The sequence below is a fragment of the Sarcophilus harrisii genome, chromosome 4 (genome assembly GCF_902635505.1).
Source record: "Sarcophilus harrisii chromosome 4, mSarHar1.11, whole genome shotgun sequence".
Taxonomy (NCBI): Eukaryota; Metazoa; Chordata; class Mammalia; order Dasyuromorphia; family Dasyuridae; genus Sarcophilus; species Sarcophilus harrisii.
The window spans coordinates 434,936,661-434,959,022 of record NC_045429.1 but is presented as its reverse complement, the minus strand read 5'-3'; the positions used below and the strand labels follow the sequence as shown (position 1 = coordinate 434,959,022).

The 22,362-nt window shown below is 53.7% G+C and overlaps 4 protein-coding genes across 5 annotated transcripts; 3 read left to right on the top strand and 1 right to left on the bottom strand.

Moving 5' to 3' along the window:
- Positions 1-32: 32 nt before the first annotated feature.
- POLDIP2 (DNA polymerase delta interacting protein 2) lies at positions 33-6,439 on the top strand. The gene is given in 14 exon segments (XM_031967675.1): positions 33-213; positions 215-247; positions 249-291; positions 658-662; positions 2,235-2,316; positions 2,812-2,909; positions 3,297-3,393; positions 3,566-3,641; positions 3,776-3,883; positions 4,035-4,171; positions 4,584-4,610; positions 4,748-4,873; positions 5,335-5,414; positions 5,952-6,439. Coding segments are annotated over 14 exon segments (1,101 nt in total). The 5' UTR covers positions 33-139; the 3' UTR covers positions 6,067-6,439.
- A 758-nt stretch (positions 6,440-7,197) lies between these two features.
- TNFAIP1 (TNF alpha induced protein 1) lies at positions 7,198-16,786 on the bottom strand. Its single transcript, XM_031967670.1, has 7 exons — positions 16,655-16,786; positions 12,194-12,521; positions 11,837-12,006; positions 11,194-11,283; positions 11,047-11,099; positions 10,730-10,925; positions 7,198-9,914 (listed from the first exon to the last, which is right to left on the bottom strand). The coding sequence occupies exons 2-7, from the start codon at positions 12,405-12,407 to the stop codon at positions 9,678-9,680; spliced, it is 960 nt and encodes a 319-aa protein (XP_031823530.1). The 5' UTR covers positions 12,408-12,521; positions 16,655-16,786; the 3' UTR covers positions 7,198-9,677.
- LOC116423658 (WW domain-binding protein 11-like) lies at positions 12,424-19,956 on the top strand. Its single transcript, XM_031968732.1, has 4 exons — positions 12,424-12,481; positions 16,532-16,897; positions 17,138-17,752; positions 19,770-19,956. Exons 1-4 carry the CDS (start codon positions 12,424-12,426, stop codon positions 19,940-19,942), a joined length of 1,212 nt encoding a protein of 403 aa, XP_031824592.1. The 3' UTR covers positions 19,943-19,956.
- IFT20 (intraflagellar transport 20) lies at positions 17,109-22,324 on the top strand. Of its 2 annotated transcripts, none has more exons than XM_031967673.1 (5): positions 17,109-17,256; positions 20,054-20,182; positions 20,611-20,696; positions 20,991-21,094; positions 21,868-22,324. In XM_031967673.1, the coding sequence occupies exons 2-5, from the start codon at positions 20,056-20,058 to the stop codon at positions 21,947-21,949; spliced, it is 399 nt and encodes a 132-aa protein (XP_031823533.1). In that variant the 5' UTR covers positions 17,109-17,256; positions 20,054-20,055; the 3' UTR covers positions 21,950-22,324. The 2 variants fall into 2 exon arrangements, with proteins under 2 accessions (XP_031823533.1, XP_031823534.1); XM_031967674.1 differs by lacking the exon at positions 17,109-17,256 and adding an exon at positions 19,867-19,962.
- The last annotated feature ends 38 nt before the right edge of the window (positions 22,325-22,362 follow it).

Sequence of the window (22,362 nt, the reverse complement as noted above, 5' to 3'; positions counted from 1 at the left end):
GCGGGGGCGGGAGCGCGCGGGGCCTTGTGGGCCGGGGCGGGGCGCGGCTGCGGCAGGCTCGCTGGGCCCTCGTCGGCGTCGGCGTCCGCTTCTGTGACCGTGACCGGATCCGCGCGTCCGCGGCGGCCCAGGCGCCGCCATGGCGGGCTGTGTGGCCCGACGGGCCCTGGCCGTGGGCGGCCGCTGCTGCTGCTGGTGGTCCCGGCCGCTGGCGGGGCCGGTGCGCGCGGCCCCTCGCGACCTTTCCTCGGCGCCCCGGTCTTCTCGGCGGCGGCGCGGAGACACCTCTCCGTCCCGGTGAGGGGGCGGGGCGGGGCGGGGGCAGAGCGCGCGGGGCGGGCGCGGGGGCAGAGCGCGCGCGGGGGGCAGAGCGCGCCCGGGGGGCCTTCCCGGAAGTGGTTTTGCGGGGCTTGTGTTTCGGGCCGGCGGAATGTAAGCTCCTCGGGGGCGGAGCCTGGGAGCTCTTGGGGACGGGAGCCAGTCTGTTAGCGGCTTTCTGCCCGGGTGGCCGAGCTGGAGCTCCCGGGGGCAGAGGCTCTCTGGGCTTGTCCGCGCAGCGACGGGCGGGGGAGGGGGCTCCTGGGGCTCCTGCTTTTGCCTGTACCTGTCCCACATTAGCAACAAGTGGAAGAGCTTAGTCTAGAGGTTTAGAGCCAGAGCCGGCGCTGGCCCCGGCCCAGCCTGCAGCGCAAGGCCTAGGAGGGAGCTCGTTGGGGCGGGGACTTGTGTAAGTGAGGGTCGGAGAACGAGCCCCCCGGGCGGCGTGGGCGCCTGGCGCAGCCGGACAAGGAGCACTGCTAACGGCCCGCCCGGTCCCGGTCGGGGCTGCCTGCGCGGCTGCCGAGAGGAGCAGGAGACAGCTCGGGGCCGGAGCTCGGGGTGTGACCCTGGCGAGGCGGAGGTGGTCCGCAGCGCCCGGGCTACACCCCCCCCCCCCGTGCCAGGCCCTGTCCCAGGCACCGGGCTCACCCAGAACCGGGTCAGTGAACAGCGGGGCGCCTAGAAGCCCAATGTGTTGGCAGAAGAAGGCGTGGGGGGAGGGGAGCAGGGTAAGGAGTCTGGGAAACTGGACGTTATGAGGGGCTCCATCGGGGAGGGGGAGGGAGCCACGGCAGTGCACTGAGCAGGTCTTGGCTGCGTGGGGAGAGCCTCGAGGCCCAGGCGGAAAGAAAGTCACAGGGGCTGATGGAAGGTGGCTCGTTGGGGCGGTGGATAGAGGCTGGGGGCTGCAGGGGTTCTGCCAACTTGAGGTGCCTCCGGGCAGTGGGCACAAGGTGCCCAAGAGCTGGGAGAAGGCAAGCCACCTGAGCCCGGGGTTCCTGTGGTCTTTCTGTTGTTGGGAGTAGAAGGAAGGCTCCCTGCGGTTCACTTTTGTCCTAGCATCGAGGAGCGGGTGCTTGGTGATTCTTGTTGAAGTGTGGAGGGAAGGCTGGGGAACCTCGAGAAGCCGAACCCTAAGTCCTGCTGATCCGGGCACTTGGACTCAGGGGTCTGGGAAGCTCCTCAGAGACCCCTGAATCCAACTTGCTCGTTCTACAGATCAGGCAGCTGAGGCCCAGGGAGTGGTGTGGCTTGTTCAGGGTCACACAGAGCAGGACCTCGCAGCATCAGAGCCCGCGTTCTTAGGTGTGGACGTCTGGCTCCCCCCCCCACCGGCCCTGGCTTTCCTGGGGCCGAATGCATGGCCAGCCGAAGGACTCCCAGGCTTCCTCGTGGCTCTTCTTGGAGACCGGAGGGTGTGGTAGCTGGTGGGGGAGAGAAGGGCCGGACTTGATGAAGAAGCCTGGGAGCTTCTGGGGGGTCTGCGTGTGGGAGTGCGCAGCTGACTGAACTAGGGATGGGCCTCTGGGAGGTGTGAATGGTCCTGCTGCTTATCTTCCAAGTAACAGGGAGGAAGGAGAGGAAAAGCACTTATAGAGCACCTACTGTGTGCCACTCCCTACGTTAGGCAGTCTGTAGATCCTCCCAGTAATCCTGTTATTTTTTCCATTTTGCAGTTAAAGAAATTGAGGCAGATAGGTGAAACACCTGGCCAGGGTCTCAGCCAGTCAGGGTCTGAGTTGGATTTGAACTTGGATCTTCCTGACTCCAGCTCAGCACTTTAAAGCCCCCTAGGGGGCAGCTGCCCTGTGGTCATGCTCTGTTCCTTAAGCTCAGCATCTCCATTAATTTCTCCTGATGCTTGGACCCCCCCCTCCCCCCCACACTGTTCACTTTTGTTCTCTTCTTCTCAGAAACCGACCAGAGGGCAAAGTGTTAGAAACAGTTGGTGTCTTTGAGGTGCCAAAGCAGAATGGAAAATACGAGACGGGCCAGGTGAGCGGGGTTGCGGCGGGGGCGTTTTGCTGACCAGTTAGTGCGTGGGTGGCCGGCCCTCTGAGCCGGGGGAGGGGGAGAGGTCAGCAGCGCGTGTCCCAACAGCCATCCCTGTGGGAGCGTGCGAGTGGTCGGCCATTGCCTCCTCCGGCCACTGAGCCAGACAGGGTGAAGGGACTTGTCCGGGGTCACACACCAGTGCGGGTCTGAGGGCCTCGAGCCTGGCACTCTGAACCAAGGCTGCCTGAACGGAGACAGGAACAGCCCACATTTGTAGAGTGCGTTGGTGTGGGGGGGGGACGGGCTCGGAGGAGACTGAGGGGAGGTCCCCATGTTAGAGTCTGTCGGGGTAGTGGACAGCAGAGAGACTGAGGAACTGGCAGAGGAGGGGGGATGTCGGGCCCCAACGGGGCAGCTGTCTCCCGTCGTGTTCGTGCCGATGGAGTGTCTGGGGCCCAAGCAGCTGCAGACTCACCACCCCTCTTTCTCCTGCAGCTCTTTCTTCATAGTATATTTGGGTACCGAGGGGTCGTCCTGTTTCCCTGGCAGGCCAGGCTGTATGACCGGGATGTGGCTTCCACCACTCCAGAAAAGTGAGTCTCCCTGCCCTGTTTGTGTCTTATGAGCGTGCCCGGGGAGCGGTCTGCAGGGAGCAGCAGAACCCTTAGTAATGAGTCCCGGGGGAGACACTTTCCCCTGGGCGATGGCTGCAGGGCCCGAGTGATCAGCTGGCATCCCTGAGTGGCGGGGACGAGAGTACCAAGTGCCAGAGAGACAGAAGGAGGCCCCCCAGGGAGCACGTGCTGGATCCCTTGCAGTCCTTGCTTCTAGCTAGGGGATCCCAGGCCAGCCTGAAAGTGCCTTCAGAGGGGGAGGAGCCCCTGGGGGGCTGTGTCCTCAGCTTGCCCCCAGCTCTGTGCCCCGCCCTGATCCTATGGAGGATGGGGGCCACGGCCCTGAGACCTCTGCTTCATACCCAGAACAGAGAACCCCGCTGGCCACGGCTCCAAGGAGGTGAAAGGCAAAACCCACACGTACTACCAAGTGCTGATTGATGCCCGGGACTGCCCCCACATAGTAAGTGGGCCCCGATGTCAGCCGACTGAGCCTTGGGGAAGGCTGTGGGTGGGCTCGGCGAGGGCGCAGGGGAGGCAGTGGAGCTGTAGTCCTTCCTGCATCCGAGACCGGAGAGGAAGTCCCTTCGCCTTGTGGGCACACTGGGACCCACCCTAACTCTGTCCTTCCTCAGTCTCAGAGATCTCAGACAGAAGCTGTGACGTTCCTGGCCAATCATGATGACAGTCGAGCCCTCTACGCCATACCAGGTAGGGGACAGGGGGTTGGGGTACCCTTGGCCCTCTCAGGCTGGGAAGGAGTCCAGGACCCCCTGGGTCCAGGCTGGGCAGCTCTGCCCTGTGACGGGCCCCTTCTAGGGGCTCACCTCTGGCTTTTTCCCTAGGATTGGACTATGTTAGCCACGAAGACATCCTCCCCTACAGCTCCACTGACCAGGTCCCCATCCAGCATGAGCTGTTTGAAAGGTTTCTCCTCTACGAGCAGTCCAAAGGTACTGACCCCTAAGCAGACAAGTGGGGCTCGGGCGTGGAGCTTGTCCTGGGCCGCAGGGGTCCGGAGGCAGGGAGGAGAAGGGGGAGACCCTCTGGGTTGGGCTGAGAGCGGAGCCCACGGGTCAGCTGGCGGGTCCACTCCTCTCCCAGTTCCGCCCTTTGTGGCTCGGGAGACCCTTCGTGCTTGGCAGGAGAAGAATCACCCCTGGCTGGAGCTGTCAGATGTCCACCGGGAAACCACCGAGAACATCCGTGTCACTGTCATCCCCTTCTACATGGGTATGCGGGTACGTGTCCCCCGGGCATCTGTGAGCTGGGCCACGGCTTCACTGCTCCAGAAGGGCCCTCTCTGGGGCTGCCCCCCCCCCCCCCCCTTCGGTTGTCTGGTCCTCCTGTGTGGGGCAGAGTGGCCCCTGGGGCATCGAGCCCCTGCCGCCTTGCTGCTGTGGGGTCACCAGGGCGGGGGGGGGGGGCACCTTGTCCTGCATGAGCCGCGCTTTGTCTCCCCATGGCCACAGAAGCTTGGGCTGCCTCTGGGTGACGCCTTCTGGAGGGGTCTGGGGTCGCCTCTCTCTGCCCTGTCCCTGAGGGGCTGGGGGAGGGGCCATTAGCCTCTTGTCTGGTACCTGCCCTGAGCGTCCCCTTGGGCAGATGCTGCCCCTGCTGCCACCCTCACGATCTTTGTGCTTCTCTCCTCAGGAGGCCCAGAATTCCCATGTTTACTGGGTAAGAGGCTTTGTTTCCGTGGGGCCTCCAGGGCGGGGGTGGTGGTGCTGGGCGGTGGGATGGAGGGAAGAGGCTGGGGGCTTGGGCGAGCCCGCTGCTTGTCCCCTGGTCCTGAGCCGCCTCCTCTCCTCGGGCAGTGGCGCTACTGCATCCGTTTGGAAAACCTGGACAGTGACGTCGTGCAGCTTCGGGAGCGTCACTGGAGGATATTCAGCTTGTCGGGCACTTTGGAGACAGTGCGAGGCCGAGGCGTGGTGGGCAGGGTAAGGCGGAGCCCCCGCCTGGGCTTGTCCCAGGCCTAGTTCCTCATCCTTCCTGCTTGCTTCCCTCTTTGTAAGTTGTGTTGGGGGGTGTTGGTGAGTCGGGCGACAGCTCCTGGCAGACACTTTACCCATTCTGGGTGGGGTTGTCCCCTGAGATCTCGTTCATCCATTCTTCAGGAATTCGCTGAGGCTGTCAGTCAGGTCAGTTCAGCTGCCCCGAGGGGAGGCACCTGCCCGCTGGACGGGTGGACCAGCATGTCCAGTCCTTTGGGGAAAACTCTCTGGGGCCAAAGGCAAGGGCACCAGATGCTCTTTTGTGCAGGCTCCAGGAGAGCTAGGTTGTGCTAGCTTAAGTGGACAGCCAGGACAGAGAAGAGAGTTCCTGTGTGAGGGTCCCCTGCTCCTTCCTCTCAGTGGTTGTGAGCCCTCCCGTGATTCTGCCTTTTCTCTCGACCCCGCAGGAGCCTGTCTTATCCAAAGAACAGCCCGCTTTCCAGTACAGCAGCCATGTCTCCCTGCAGGCTTCCAGTGGGCACATGTGGTGAGTGAGTCCCTCTTCCAGGCATAGCCACCAGCGTGGGTCCTGTCCTCCCTCCTGGGCTCGCCTCGGGGCCTCCTGCTGACTGGCTGTGAGTCCTAGTGGGGGAGGGGAGGATGGCCCAAGACCTGCTCCTCCTTGGCAGGCTTCCTGGCCCTGCTGGCTGGCTTGAGTCTTGGGTCAAGGCTGGGGCTGCAGTCCAGGGCAGGCCCCCCATGGAGGGCAGGGGAAGCCCATAGTGTTTCTAAATGCATATACTGCCTAGGACTTCAAAGGGAAAGAATTACATTGAAATACATGGACCCCAGGTTAAGAACCTTTGCTCCAGAACCGGCAGTCAGGGAGGCGTGTTTGCTGTAGGAAGATAGGATTGGTTAAGCTCTTTGTGCACTTCTGAATCTTCCCCCCCTTCCGGGGAGGTGAGAGCTTCAGGCTGCTTTTTCCCATACTTATTCTAGAGCCAAGAACGTAGGGTTCTCAAATAGCACGAGGGGTGCAGGACAGAGGTCCTCTTGAGTCGGATTCTTTCTTGTCTTCCAGGGGCACGTTCCGCTTTGAGAGGCCCGATGGATCTCACTTCGATGTCCGAATTCCCCCCTTCTCCCTGGAGAGCAATAAGGACGAGAAAACGCCCCCGTCTGGCCTGCACTGGTAGGGCAGCTCTGGATCCACGTCTAGCCGTGGCCGCCCGAATAGTGACTTTCCACCTCCCAGTGGCTGCAGAACATTGGGCTCTCCCTTCACTTCTCATGGGCCTCCATGGGTTTGGCGTCTCTTATAGTTTGTTCCATTTGGTTGTGGTTTTTTTTGAGTTGTGTAACTATTTTCTCTAAAGACCCACATTGGGCTCCTCTAAAATCAGCCTCCCCTGCCCTCCTCACACCATGCTGTGGTAAACTTTCCCAAGCAGGAGCCTGCCCTGCTTGGCTGTCCCAGGAGACAGGAGGGCTGTCCCCCCGCCCATTCTATGAGTTGCTTCGGGGTGTGAGGTTTGGTCAATAAATCAGTGCACGCCTGGCCACCCTCTCCATTTCTGCATCCCGTCACTGGCTCACCCCCCGCTCTCTGCAGAGCAGCCACCATGACCTCTGAGCACCATCGGGTTTCCCAGCACCCTTTCCCCAGGGGAAGTTCCAACTCAGGCCTGACTTGAGCGTCTCTCCATTCTCTAGCTTGGGCCCTCTGGTTATGTGCCGTCTGACTTGGCCGTTCCTGGCTTTGGTCATTATTGTGGACTGAGTGTGGACTTGGGCAAGAGAGTTCTCCCACCTCTTTGGTTTATGGCAACAGCGAGATGGAAGCATGGAAGGGAGGTGACTGGTCTGGCCTTAGACACCATCTCCCTACCTAAAAAAGGCTTTAGAGGCACAGATCACCCCAGGTGACTGGGTCAATGTGGAAAGTAATTATAAAAAGGGGTCCTGGGCTTAACTCAGATTTATGTTAGGATTGACAGAAAACTGGTCCCAGAGGCCTCTGCTGAGAACTTTTCTGTCTTGTCTGGAAGGTATAGAAGTAGATTTTTCTAAGGAAAGGAGAAGCAGGAGTGCCTGTCCCAGCAGCAGAGCTCCTTGTTCTGGTGAAGTTGCTTAAGTTGTTAGGATGAAAGGGCCAATGTGGCCCATTTTAGGAGTTTAAAAAAAAAAAGGCTGCTGCTCTAACTGGGGCGCACCTGCCGCAGTGTACCCGAACCACACTGGGTTTGGGTTCCAGAAAGGAAATGCAGTAATTTACCCCAAATCAAGACCTGGCCACGCAGCATCACATAAATAAAATTCCCACTCAATTTACAGTATAACAGGATTTTATTAAAAATTAGTGTTTGCTTCCATGGACTGTACTAATAGGAGAGCAGAAATATTGTCATTTAAAAGGTTAGTGAGAAAACAGAGACCCTCATTGAGCCAAGGGCCTGCCTGACCTTTGAGGCAGAGAAGGGAACTGTAGACCTCCCTTGGAACCGGAAGCAGCCTGATTGTACAATCCATAAGGAGACCCTCCCACCCACACCAGCTGGTTGCTGGGTTGCAATTAAACTGCCCAAATGGGGTCTGAAGTTTCAGGTACAGTGTCTTAGGGCAAGGGTGGTAAACATCAGTACCACCCCTGAGCTTCCACCACACCACACCCAAATCTTTTAGCCCCTGGGTGTATGTTAGGGGGAAGGTCATCCAGTTCTGATTTAAAAAAAAAAAAAACCCAAAACAACAAAATGCCAACACAAACAGCAGCTTAAAGAAAGGACAGTCGTTTCCAAAGTGCCATACAAAACATTAACACCAAAGCCACTTAGGGTAGAGCTGAGGGGTGGGGGGCGCCATGGTAGCAGGTTCTGCAGCCAAGTAGTGATTGTCTCTGACCTGTGTTTTTCATTTGCTCTGGCTGCGAAAGTTAAAAGTTCCCAAGGCTAAGAGATGAGTAACTTAAGGATTTCTTGGTGAACACTTGAAAAATATATCTCTACTTTCTGAATGTGGCATTAATGCCTCCTAAAGGAAATTCAAACTACTTTTTGCCTACAGCTAGTGTTTCTGGTAAAAGCAGCAGCGGTCCTCTCAACAGACCAAGTTTTCTGATAGTCTCATCTAGGGCAACGTATAAAATGCCCAGTAATTTCTATTCGAGAAAGCTAGGAAAAAAAAAAAAAAAGGTGATGACATAACTGCAGAGCTCCTCCTGTCCAGGCTCCTCTTGAGGACTAGAGCAACAAGTGGAAGCTGAGAGGGCCCAGCAACCCAGCGCATTGTAACAAAGGTTTTCACCCTGAAGACTAAAGAAGGGAGAACATGGACAACCTTAATAAATTATTGTGTATTTTAGCCTCTTGAAAAATCAGATCATACTTGAAAGACCCTAGTGTAGAGTGAGGCAGATCTGGTCGACACTAGCAATTCTTCTGCTGAAAGGTGAATGTCCCGCCCCAAGGAAGGGCAGAAGTAGGTGGCCGGAAAGGTGCGATTCAGAGGCTGCATGCAAGACTGAGTAACTGGAGCAAGTGCCACATTTTTACCATCCTTACTTGGGTTCCTACAAGCCTTCACTGACTTCAGAAATAGAATATTAGCAGGAAAGATTGATGAGAAGAATTGATTGGAAAACATCCCCTGGGAGGAAGAAGGCACTGCTTTTTGCACATTCTGGGAAAAAATTCTGAAAGACTTATGGTCTAGCTGAACCAAGTAGGAAACGTGAGGCCCGCAGCCCTGACCAGGACCAGTCTACATTGCCACGGCTGACTGAGCAGAAGGGACCAAAGTGTCAAAAGAACCCAGGCCCTTCCATTGTGCAATATTGCTCTGCTAAGGCCAAAGTGGGGCCGGGGCTAATGCTTGCCACCCGATTCAGAGGCCTGCCCACTGTTTGCTGAACTATGTTTGTGGGACCAAGTCCCTTTCCAGCTGGACTCCCTAGTGTCACAGCCTGAGAATTTGGCCTTTTCTCAGATTTCTCAGGCCCTGGGCAGTCTGACCCTGCTGTCCTTTTTTAGAGTTTCATTTCACTCATGGGACCTGATTTGTACTTTCTTTTCCTCTCATGGGGTGGTCCTAGGACAGGGATCAGGATTCGAGATGGGGGGGGGGGGGAAGAAAGGAAAACATGGGAAGATTAACCCTACTTGTTTTTCTGGTAAGAATTTGATGAATTTGGACCGATATCTTTTTGCAAAAGAATTAGAAGAACTCTGAAGAAACTGCACCAATGACTTAAGAGAACAGGGATCCTTCAGATCACGGAATTTAAGATACCTCATACAAAAAGCTGCTGCTTATCCCTGTGACTGGAAATTTCTTAGTGGACCATCGAGTCCTCAGTCCCCTTCTCAATCCTAGAAATAGGCTCTGAAGAAGTGCCCCACCCCAACACTTTTTGGGAAGAGCAAGAAGATCCGTTAAAGAGTATGAGAGTAAAAGGAAGAACCAAAGTCTAGAGCTTCAGGGTCAGCTTCAGAGTGCTGGGAGAAGTTGATGCTCAGGCTACAAGGCTGGGATCTGTTGAACAGTGCCCTAGGGCCGTCAAGCCAGAAGACCAGGCAGGTGTGGAAAAGGGCTAACTGGGCCATTGGTGGGCCTGGCTTGGTCCCCTTGGGCAAAAGCAGGGGAGTGGGAGGAAGGCCCTTCCCCCTCCCAGTCCCCTGAGCCTCTCTGGAGGCCTCTGTCCCACCCCTGAGGGCCGAGGTGGACGCTCACCCAATAAGGGTCGCTGGCTTGGATGCACCAGAGAGAAGGGGGGGCCTAGGCTGTCTGGGTCCCACTGCCCTGAGGGCTGTCAGTCCCGATGGGTGGACTGGTGGCCGAGCTGCCGGTCATCGTAGGTGCTGTAGCGTTTGACGTGTATGCGGCGGACTCTGTCTCGTAGTTCAAAGGCCTCCTCATCCTCACCAGGGCAGGCCTGGCTGCGGCTGCGGCTGGTGGCCTCCAGTAAAGAATTGTCAGGGACTCGGGGGGTCTCATAGAGCAAGACATTGAGCGTCTCCTCATAGATGCGGGCCTCTGGGAACTCCACCTGGGTCCAGACAAAGCAAGAGGGATTGAAGAGAGGATCCGAGGCTGCTGGGCCGAGCCCCGTGACGTCATTGGCCCCTGTGGGCTTGCCCAAACACCAAAGCCTCATTTTGAGCTGGACTAAAAACCCCTCTTAATGTAGACCTCAGTTTTTCTCATCTAAGAAATGGGAAGAAGTACTCCCCTGTTTAGCCTATCTAAGACAGGTCAACAGGATATCTGGGAGGAGGGGGAGAGTCTGGCTGACCTTGCCTTCCAGTGTGGTGGGAAAGTTTGATTTTTGGATGTCCAGAGACCTCAGGTCTTCTCTGGGATGAGTCTGGGAAAAGTGTTTTCCTTTCCCAAGCCTCTATCAAAGGAGGGTGGCAGACAAAGTGATTTCCAAAGTCTTTTGTAGCTTTAGTCTACAGAAATTAGCTGACCTCTTAATTTCCTAACTGGCTAAATGGGGTGGACCTCTCTCACCCACTGATAGATTTTTGTGATGATAATTAAAATTATGGATGGGAAAGTGCCTGCCTGAGAATAGTCAAGGTCCCATAGCAGCTGAATTACCCATCAGAGACCAATATCCATGCCCTGGGCTGTCCTGGCACCACACCCTGACCTCTTGGGCTCCCTCTTTAGGGAGACCCGGGCTCTTTTTGAAAACAAACTCTCATCTCTTCTCTTCCTGGACATGACCCTGGTACAGCTGCCATGGCAACTTCTGCAAACTCCTCCCCATGTCTCCCCAACACACTGATCACGAGCTATGACATCGCCGCCTTGAGACCCGTGCCCACTGAGATTGGTAGTGAAGCGCCCCCCCGGTACCTTTGTCTGCTTCTTCTCGGTGGCGTAGACGATCGAGGTGCAGCACACTTCAGCCAACTTTCGGCCTTGGCCGTAGAAGGACCAGCAGCAGATTTCGTCTCCAATGACGTCCTTGATGAAAAGCACTCGGCCGTTGAAGCTCAGGGAGAGTTTGTCGAACAGCTCAATGTTCTTAAGCAGGTGGTCGTCAGAGTTACTACAAAAGGAGACAACGGACGGTAGGCCCCGAGCTGCCAGGATGCCCGCTCTCACGCTCGCCCAGGCCAGGCCGCAGCTGGCCAAAGGGAAGGGCGAGGGAACCACGCGCCAGCACGTACCTGGTGTAGGAGTACTTATTGTTGCTTCGGTTGTAGAGTAACTTTACCACAGGCTGCAAGGGGAGGGCAGAGAAGAGTGATGTAGGGGGCTGCCTCTGAACTGCCCCTGACCCCCCACCCCAGCTGCCCTCTAGGGGTTGGTGGTACCTTAGTGGAGGCTTCAATGAGCCGCTCCTCCTCCTTTGGGGATGTGATGATGGGGATGTTGCACACGGGCTGATAGGATTCCTTTTTATCCTATATGTTGGAGGGAGAGAGAAGGGGGCTGCCTTCTGGGACTGAGGCTGGCTACCCTCTGGGTACCTGGGCCCTGGGTGGCTCTTACTGGGGTGGGCAGGCAAGACAGAGCTCAGCCCCCTACTTTATAGGGGATGAAAAGGAGGTCCCGAGAAAAAACGCTAGCCTTTTAGGACTTTAAGTCTTGGGTTCTTTACAAAGATCTCATTTTGTCTTCACTCTGGGATGGAGCTGCTCTAATGCCCATTTTACAGATGAGGAGATAGAGGCAGGTGGCAGCTAAGTGACTTGTCCGGGGTGGCCCAGCTAGTCAACCCCTACGGCCGGATATGTGGCTCCAGGCCCAGCCCTTTATCCACTATGAAACCTGCCTGGTGATTTGATGAAGGCCACACTTTTGGTGAGGGGCAAGGTAGAGCCTAGAACCCAGGTGTCCCGCCTCCCCACCAGGGCTCATGCTACCTCCCCAAGCCAAGCTGACCGACAGCCCTGTGGCCACATGAGTGGGAAGGGGGGAAGACCCCACCAGGGTCTTGGTGCCCATCCTGCCCACCTGCAAGGCCGCCTGACACATGTCCACCAGACCCTGGATGAGGTAATATTTGGCTTCTGCCATCAGCTCCTTGACCTCTTGCCGGTTCTGGGGGAGGGTGATGGTGTCATCTCGGAGGTAATTCAAAATGGTGCCAAAGTGCTTCCCACACCGGTCTATGAGGATCCAGCCTGGGAATTCAGAATCCAGGGGGATTACTTGGGTTTCTGCTGTTCCTGGGCAGTGGCTGGGAGTGGGAGGTCACTCCCTCTGGGCCCTCACTGACTGACCCTCCTCGGACCAGTCTATGCAAGGAGAGATCCCCGCCTCTCTTCTGCAAGGTTTGCCCAGAGCCCCGGGGCCGCCCTGGGTCCTTACCCTCCTTGTCGGTCAGCACCTCCATGCGTCCGCTGAACATGGCCTTGAGCATGGTGTCGTGCCGGGTGAGCACCCTCACCGTGGTGTAGTACAGGGAGCCGCCCACGTTGAGCTGGATGTATTTGTTGCCCATCCCCCCGCCCTTGAAGCCCCCTGGCTTGGGCTTAGACCCTGAGGCTGGGCACAGGCCAGCCAGGCAGGTGTCTCCGGACATCTCCCGCTGCAGGTAGATGACCACACGGCAGGAGGTGGGCCTGGGGCGTTCCACTGTGGTGGAGGAAGTCACGGGTAAGCAGTTGGTGGAGGCCAGAGCCTCATAATCTCAGGACTGAAGGCAGAAGGAAGAGAAACACCAGGAGTCAGCCAAGCTGGGAGCTAGAAGGACTTCCAATAAACCAGTCAGATCTTAGCCAACCAAAGTCTCGGTAAGACTGAGAACTTAGCCAGTCTCCTTAAGGTTGACCCTTCAGATGCCCTGGCAGCCAAAGTACCAAACTGCTTTATTTTCTAATGGAAGTGGGCTTGGGACAGAGCTGTGGAGAAGGCTCAAGATTGACCTGGAGAGACCGAGGAGAAACAGGAAAATCAGGCAGACCTAGAAAGAGAGGGCCCCCACGATCTGGCAGCACCCTGTTTCTCTTGTCTCTCCAGGCCCCCATGAAAACGGTTTAGCAGCCCCCAGAGATCCAGGGCAGGGACCAAACTAGAGATGGGAGCAAACTGAAGACCCTTTGATGACAGAAGTCATAGGGACCACAAAAAATCTACAGAATAAGATGTAAGACTATAAATGACAAACAGCACTTCTTTCAGTCTTAGATGTGGATTCTATGCCTGAAGGTTCAACAAAATCCCAACACTTAAGGCAACTGGGAAAGTTCCCCCAGAATTCAGATGAATGACATTTAAACCAATCGTTTAGATAGAAAAGAAGTTGGTTCCCTTTCCCTCCTTGTGCTTTCTTTTTAAAAAGTTCATTTTATTTTCTAGTCTAGTCTGTCTCCCTTCCTTCCCTTCCAACACCGAGAAAGCAAGAAAAGCCGACCCTCTGATACAAACATGTGAAGGAATTGAGAGCCACCACTTGGGGTGTCAGGAATGAAAAGCAAGGTGACTGGAGAGAAAAGATTGGAACAAGCTCCGGTGATGCCGGCAGCATCTTCAACTGTCAACAAGGTCAACAGAAAGGCTTGCCTTGGCTTGGGTTGGATGTGAGAAACATCAACATAGAAACAAATTCCCGAGAGCTGATAAGATCAAATGAAATCGGATAATGGGAGAAGTGGGTCTGGGACAGAGCTGTGGAGAAGGGTCAAGACTGACCTGGAGAGACTGAGGAGAAGCAGTCAGAGATAGGAGAGGAACCAGGAGAGAGAAGGGTGTCCTCAAAACCTAGAGAATTCCAGGGAACTACCCCCCACCCCACCCCAGGCCCCCTCCCCGGCCTCAGGTCAGTGGTACCTTGAGCACAAAATTCTTGGCCAATCCTTGATACCATCATCAGTTTCCTGTGTCTAGAGAAATGATCAGAAGGCTCCTTGCTTGTCTTCCCGAGAGACGAGCCGGGGCTTCGCAGCCCTTTCCTATTTCCTGGAAATGCTTCACCTTCCATCTCATAGGGCTCCCCCTCCCCCCTCACAGGGGATTCACTGTGACATGGAACTCTGTGGGCCAGGAATGGCGGAGGAGGGACAGAGACTAAACCTTCCACATCAGAGACTGACTGGTTTTCTTCCCACCTTTTAAGGGCAGCAAAACTATTACAAGGGGGCTGTCCTGAGTTCAGTTCTAAAAGACTCCAACCACTCCCTTCACTTCTTAAAGACCAAAGGCAACTTTTCCATATAATACATTTCACCGATCGGCTTTTATAGAGCCAACTTTCCTTGTTGGAAATTCCCTACATCTATGAAATCACAAATTCCATCCAAAAAAAACAATTAGCAAGGTATACCCTGCTTGTTCACCTTTCCTTGTAACAGAACAAACATACCAGGCTTGTCTCCCCAACTAGACTGTAAATTCTCTTAGGGTAAAAATAATGCTCTATTTTTGGATTGAATGTCTGCACATGGTAGGTGTAGATACTGACTTTGAAACAGAAACTGCAGCTAAAAGGATTTTAGGCTGAATAGCAGGAAGACATTCCAGACTTCAAGGAAAACAACCCAGAAATAGATAAGTGAGTGCTGTAATGGACAAGCTCCTGGAAAACCTAGATTTTAGCAAACATTTGATAACATCTTCAGCTGCACTTATGCCCAGGAAAGAGGAATGTGGCCAGGACACTGAATGACAAGTCCTATAGAAGAAGCAGTTTAGCGAAGTGCTCCAGGGTGTGTCCAGCTCTATTTTGGTACCCATTTCATAGATAATTAGGATACAGGGACTCTCCAAATTTCTGGATGATGACAGACCCTAAAAAAGATTTTTGTGGTGTAGAATGTTGAACCTTATTTAATTCAAGAAGCTTAACAGTGATAAAGGTAAAGGGTTACATTTGGATCCAAATAGATGAACTCCACAAGCTTAAGGATAAAGCATTATGGATAGAGCTCTGAGGAACTATATGCATCCACCTAGGTCAGCTCTTCCCTGTGCAGATGAAGAAGCAGAGGACAAGACTAAGGAAGGAATGACCAGTAGCACCTAAGCAGATGTGACTCGAGAGTAATGTGGTGGGTAAAGACCTTGCAGGTTTAATGCTTTGCCATCAACAGCAGCATGCTATATATAGTGCTGGCAGAATATTAGGAAAAAAAATGAATATGGTCTTTGATTGCAGGAGATAGGTATGCGTTCTCATGGATTCTCTTCCAGTCAGACCATTTCTGAAATGCTGTTGTTCAATTTCAGTAATTTAGGGAAAAAAGCCCTAGAGTAAACGGTAAGACCTGAGGCAGAAGGAACTGGTTATTTAGCCTGGATAAAAGTGGGGGAAGGAGAGTGGGAAGAAATGAACTATCTACAACTATCCAAAGGGCTGTCATACAGGAAAGGGATTAGGTTTGTTCTTTGGGACCCCAGAGGGCAGAAGCTGACACAACGGGTAGAAATTCTAGAGAAACAGGTTTCACATCCATGTGAGCAAAAAGTTCTCAGCAAGGAAAATGAATCAAAAGTGGAATGGCACGACTGAGGAAGTAGGGGATTCTGCCTTAAGCAGAACTCTTCAAGAAAGAGAAGGAGGCTTATTCTTTGGGTATGTTGGGAGGGTATTATTGACGTACAGGTTGGGCTAGCCGTGGCCTATGAGGCCCCTGTTGATTGCCATTCTGGGATTCTGAGAAGGCACCCCCTGGACTGAGAGGAGCAATTATCCTAGAATAGGAAGGAAAGGGATGAATTGTGGTCTCTGCCTTCTGAATTTTGTGACATTTAACCAAAAGAGTATTTCCCTTCCTGGATTTTCAAGAGCTTTTGGAAACTTTTTTCCTTTCCAAGGAAGCTGAGAAAACATACACTGGTAGGACAAAGTTAAGGAATTTTCCAGCTCTGACAGTCAGCAGCCATGTGTGGCCCCCTCTAACAAAGCACTGGCTGAGGGGCCCCTGAGCTCTTCCAGGACAAAACGAGGTCAGATTCCACTTTACTCTGAGCCAATGGGCTCAGGAATCCCAGCTAAAGTAACGCCCTGAAGCGGACTCCAGGGAAAATGAAGTTTCCATTGATGCCATGAGTGTGCTTCCTTCCTGACTTTGTTGGGCCATTTCTTTGGGAGGTGAATGTGGCCTCAACCAATTAGGTGAAAAGAACAGGGTGAACAGGGAGGCCCAGAGCAGGCGGAAACAGATGAGACCTGGGAAGGGTGCAGACAGAGGCCCCAGGAAGAAAGGCAGCCATTAAGGCAGAATTTTTACTGCTCTGGACCACCGCCCTCCCCGCAGCTCCTGCTTTGGATGCGGGAAGGAGGAAGAAACCAGCAACAGCCGGGCAGGGCCAGCCTCGGCCAGCGGGCTCCCTCCTCCCCAAGTGCACCAGAGCCTCCCTGAGGCTTCCTTGTAGGCGCTGGGGGCACCATCAGGAAGAAAACTTCCTGCCCTCAAAGAATTTCTGCTTTCCCTCCTTTTCCTTTTCCAACTAGCTCTGTCCTTTCTCCCTTCCTCCTTGGTCTCCACTTCTCTTTCGCTCCCACCCTTTCCCCTTTTCTTCTGTCTCCTTTTCACCTTCCTCCCCTCTTCTTTCACTCCCCCTTTCCCTTTTTTTCCACTTATCTTCCTCCCCCCTCCCATCTCTCCTCCCCTTTCCATCCTTTTTCTACCTTCCTTCTCTACTCCTTCCTTTTGCTCCTGCCGTCCCTTCTCCCATCCCTCCTCCTCTCTCTCCCCCTCCGGGCAGGCCAGGGACCGGGCACTCTCACGGCCCCGGGCCGGGAGCTACGGCCGGCCCAGCCCCCTGCCTCGCCCCCACCCCGCGCCGGAGCCTCCCGCCCCCCCAGCGCAGACGCGACCCTTTTCTTACCTTGCTCCCGGGAGCGTCTCCCCAGGGCTCTCTCCGGCCCTGACCCCAAGTCTAGCCCCACAGCCGCAGCCAGGCAGAGCGGCCTCGACCCTGACCCCGACCCCCGCCCGCCCCAGGCTCGGATCGTGAGCTCATATCCTCCAGTGGCTCCACCCCGAGTCCACTCCCTCTCGGCCCGGTTCCCACGCCCGCCGGGGAGGGCCCCCGACTACAACCCCCACCATGCAAAGCGAACAAAGGCACGTGTGTGAGGGGGCGTTTTCTTCTGCCCAGCCCTCCTCCACCGCCGTCGTATCCCTAAGAAAGGAGGACAGCTACTTCTGGCCCCGCCCTCGGCGCAAAGCATTAGAGGAGGCGTGGGCTGGGCCCGCTGTCTAGCCTCGCGCTTCAGACTCGGCTTCCCAGCAGGCATTTCAAAAAGGGAAGTCAAGTCGTTTCCGGCGTCGAGTTCTCGGCGCGGGAAGTGACGTACACGGTAAACAGGCGCTGTAGCCGTGGCAGCGGCGGGAGCGGCGGCTTCAGGCGGCGGAGTCAGCTACCGAGCGGCTAGCGGAGCCGCCGTCTCCCGCGCCCGCCTTGCATCGCGGCGGGCCCGGCGTCAGGTAGGTGGCGGCGCGCTTTGCGGGGGGAACGGCCGCAAGGCGCGTAGGCCAGTCTGTGCGCTCGCGTTTCTCGGAGACCCCCGACGGGAGGGACGTTGGCTCTGCCTTCAGGGAGCTTCTCTCGTGGGGGCGGCGACGCGCGTGCGCTTGGGGACGGGCCGGGCAGCGCGGGAGGGGGACGGCGTGAAGCGGACGCCCCTTCCCCGCTCTGCGGTCGCCCCTTCCCCGCTCTGCGGACGCCCCTTCCCCGCTCTGCGGTCCTGGGGAGGGGGGGGCGGGGCTCCTGGGGCGCGGCCTTCCTCGCGCTTCCCTGCTCCTCCTCGGGGTCCCGCCCTCTGTTGGTGCTGCTCTGGAAGGGTCTTCCTGGGCCCCTCGCCTTTTACTGGGCGCTTCTTGCCGTCTCCATCCTCTAGCCTCCGCCTGGGCGCCTCGGTAGCGGTTCGTCGTTATTGCCCTGGGTTCGACCGGGACGCGCGCGGTCGGAGGAGGAGGCCGGGTGGGCATCGCTGGGTTGTGGGATGGGACCGGTCCAGAGAGAACTGGGGCTTCAGCCCCGACGGGCGCCTCCTGCGGGGAGCCTTCTTCCTTCCCTTTATCCAGAAAGTGCCGGGCGCCCGCTTGCTGTGTTGGGCACCTGGCGGCTCTGGAGGTGAGGAAGTGTAGGGAAAGCTGAGCAGAGGCTCCTTCGGTGCTTGGAACCGCCCGAATGGCCGAAATACCAATCCTGAAGTAGGGAGGGCCTGAGTTCCGATGTGGCCCTAAACAAATCACTTAACCTCTGTTACTTCCTCTTTCCCCTCCCCAAAAAGTTGTTCTGAGCCCTTTTCTCTTGAGGGGTTTCCAATAAAATATTCAGCATCCGTACATACCCTGTAAGTTGGTGAGTAGAGGAAGGGACATATGCAATTTTTTCCCTTTGTTTTTGTGCCTTGTGTTGACATTATAGAATTGTTGGGGTTCCGAACGCATGGCTACGTGGAGGGAGCTTCTTAGGGTGATACAGCTGGAATCAAAAGTCCAGAATCTGGCCTTCAGCTTTGCAATGTCAGAAATTCATTTTATTTAATAAATAATTAAACATTTATTAAGTCCCTACTGGGTGCCTAAGGGAAGCTAAGTGGTGAAGTGGATAGAATGCTGGACCTGGAGTTAGGAAAGTGAGTTCAGATCTATTCTTAGTTACTAAATGTATGATTCTGTGCAAGTTATTTCACCCTGTTTGCCTCAGTTTCCTCCTCTGTAAAATGAGCTGGAGAAGGAAATGGCAAAGCACTCCAATATCTTTGCCTAGAAAACCTCAAATGGAGCCACAGAGAAGTGTACACAAGCGAAAATGACTGACCAGTAACAATGTGCTGGGGTCTGTGGGCTGTGTAGGGAGCACCAACACCCCTGGTATGAGGGCTTGCTAGGCCCTTGTCAGGGCTGCTCATCCACCTTGGGGTTTACCTGGTGTCTGACTCTCACCTGCGGCTCCAAGGAACTGAATCATGTGCAGTGGCTGGACCCTAGTAGACCATTTTGGCTGAGGGTCCAGGATGATGGGTACCCCAGCTATGGGAAGATGTTCCCCTGGCCACAAAGGCAACTGAAGCAGGCGCTGTGAGGGCATAGAGCTTGTATGATATCAAGAGGGCAGAGGTCATTCTGGTCTTGAATGGCTCTGGAAGAGTGAGGCTGACCACTTGACTTTACTGAAATCCAGTTCACATGCAAGCTAAGACCTTGCCCCATATGGTCATTGGTCTTTAAAAAGGAAGGCCAAACAATGACAATGTGTTCCTGGCACGGTGCCAAGCTGGGCATCCAAATAAGAAAAAGCCAGCCTTTCCCCCAAGGAATACAGGCAAATGGGGGGAGATGCTACATGAAGGGAATCCCCTCTTGGATACATGGCATGGTGTTTGAGGCTGAAACTACACAAAGCAGCTGATGGTTAAGAAGTTCACTGGCAGAGTCTTTGGGAAGAGCTCAATGCTCTGTCCTCCAGCCTTCCAGTCAGCGTGGCCTCTAGGAGTGCTGAGAGGCCTTACCAAGATGATGAGATTTCAGGGGATGAGCTTATCCTGGGGGAGGCCGGATGTTTCTGGAGCAGAAACCAGGCAGAGCAGTTGATTTCAGAAGGTAGCTGGGAACTTCTCCAAGAAATGACCAAGTCCTGGGGAAACTCAATTGCAGTAACCCAACTCTTGGGGTTGATTTATAACCCAGAATATCAGTTTATTGATTTGTAATGGGAGGGTCCATGCTGCAGATGTGCAGCTCTGTTCTAGAGACTGAATACCCAAATCTGAAGGTGGCTTGTTGAGCCAGCTGGAAGTGGATATTCACCTCAAGCTTGGGTAGCTTGATGTGTGTCCTAGACACAGCCCTAAAAACTGGGGTTAGTCAGCTATCAGAACACTCCTACTTCCAACAGATCCTTCCTCTTTGCTTCCACCTACTCTAAGGTCAGCATTATGGGACAGCCAGTTGCAATTTGCCTGATTTACATCCTATTGCTTTTTCTGTAGGGATTCTGAGATCCCTGGGTGGGCTCCATGATACATGTTCACTCGTCATCCACCCAGCATGGCAAGTGGACTTTATTCCTTCCTGGAATAAATTCTGCCCTTTGTTCTTCTGGTGGCACCTGCCATTCCTTCTAGCTGGCGTCATCCCTCAGCCTCAAGCATCTTTCCTCTGAAGGAAGGCTGCTGTGGACAGGTGACTTTGGCATGCTCGGCATTTTGCCGTTGCGGTGGAGGACCTTTCTCTGGTCACTGAAGAGTAACTGAGGCAAGAACTTTTTTTGCAGCCATGGCTAAAGATATCCTGGGCGATGCCGGTCTGCACTTTGACGAGCTGAACAAGCTTCGAGTGTTGGACCCTGAGGTGACTCAGCAAACCATAGAACTCAAGGAAGAATGCAAGGATTTTGTGGACAGTGAGTAGCCCTTGGCCCTGTCTCCCACAGCTGCCTTCCCCAGGCCCAGAAACCAAGCCTCCTGTTGCCCTCCATGTGAGGAGGTCAAGGGACTATATTGCCTTTGCTCACATTTAAAGACTGGGTCCCCTCTCATGGGCTCGACCTATTACTGAGAAGCACAAGAGTCTGGACCTGGGCAAGAACCTTATTGCTAAGGCCCCCCTTCTCCTCAGGCTCTGAGGCAGTGGGCATCACCATGGTAACTGCCCATCCCTTCTTGACAGCATTCTTCTCAGTGCATAGGAGGGGATTGGATTTTCATTCACGGCATTAACAATTTAGGCATTAAATTCACCAGTTTAAGGTGTACAAAATTTTGCCCAGGCAAAACAGGCCCTGAAAGAGCTCTGACAGGAAATAAAACTTAATTTTTCTTTCCCTGAAAGAAATCGGCCAATTTCAGAAAATAGTAGGCGGCTTAATTGAACTTGTTGACCAACTTGCCAGAGAAGCTGAAAATGAGAAGATGAAGGTAAGATTACGATGTCACTGTGTGCATCTTAATGAAGTCTTTGTTTTCTGAATTTTCCTGTCCTCATCCTCCCCCTTTACTCCTAGCCACCACGAGGCAGGGGGTAGGGCTTGATTCTTCCCTGTTCCTCTTAATTTCTCTGAATGGCTTTCCCATCATTTCATCCTTTTAGTAGAATAGCTGTGTCTCTGTCCCATTTTCTTTGTTCACCCCCCCTTTCTTGAGCTGCTTTGGGGGAAGTTGAATATATCTGGAAAAGGCAGCTCAGTTTTCTTAAGTCATCTCTCTCCACAGGCAATTGGAGCTCGAAATTTGCTCAAATCCATAGCAAAGCAAAGGGAGGCCCAACAGCAGCAGCTCCAGGCTTTAATAGCAGAGAAGAAAATGCAGCTAGAAAGGTAAGAGTCGTGAGAGAAACTGATCTCAGCTCATTGCTGTCTCAACTTTTGCTATTAGGTTTCCTGTACCCAGCCCTACTTTACCTCTTCCTTTCACTGCAGTCTGGGGAACCACATCTTAGAACTATTGGCTAGTCAAAGATTTGTCTTTTGATGATAAAGATTACTTTTATTTTGTTTATATTGAGCAAATTTTTTCTTTTCATTCCTGGATCTTTCTCTCCTCTCTCTCCTTTTCAGTGAGTTATCCCTCAAAATAAGAGAAAAAAAATGCATCAGTAAAACCAACTTATCATCTGACTAATGGTGTTTTCATCCTTTATCCATAGTTCCTCCTACTGAGCAAAGAAGGAAGGTGTATTCTGTCTCCTTTTGGTCATTTTTAGTGTTAGATTTGGGAAAACTTATTTCTACCTTTGTCCAAAAGAGGGGGTGAGGAGAGGAACTTTAGAAGCAAAAGTGAGGTTAGTGTGATTATGGCCGTCTCCACTGTAGGATTGAAAATTGTCCCAGATTTCCCAGAAAGAAATGTGTTTATGGTAGAAAGATTTTGGGAATTATGATGCATTTCTTTTCCATCCTTTATTTAATTTCTTCTGTCTTCTTGTTCTCACTTCCTTTTAATGATTGCCTATTTAAAAATTTTTGGACCTTCTTGCTTCCTCAGACATGCGACCACCTTGCTTCCATAACACGTGCACACAGTAAACAAGTGGTTTGTTTTCCATCTTTTCATCCCTTTTTAGGATTTGTAACAATTTTCTGTCTTTCAGGTATCGGGTTGAATATGAAGCTTTGTGTAAAGTAGAAGCAGAACAAAATGAATTTATTGACCAATTTATTTTTCAGAAATAAACTGATTTTTACAGTAAAAAGCCCTATTAAAAAAAACAAAAAAACCCTTCCAACTTCTCTTACCCCCAAAGCCTCTATCATTCCAATAAACTTGATGACCACATGTGCATATTTGCAATTTGGGATTGTTAACAGATACCATGTCTTCTGGATAGGCAATAACAAAACTTTTTTTAGAATCCTGCCCAATTGTAGTCAGATGGCAGTAACCAGGGCGCCTGCCTGTCCAGAAGCCAGGACAGCAGGGCTGACCTCTTTGCTGTGGACTCTCCTATGTTGTCAGTTTGTGATCTCCAGCTACATTTGTAAACACCAGTCCTTTTTTGGAATCATCTATCACTTTGAAAGGAATAAGGCAATAAACGTTTATTTCTAGATTTTTGTAATTTTCTTGTTGCACTTTTGAATTCACA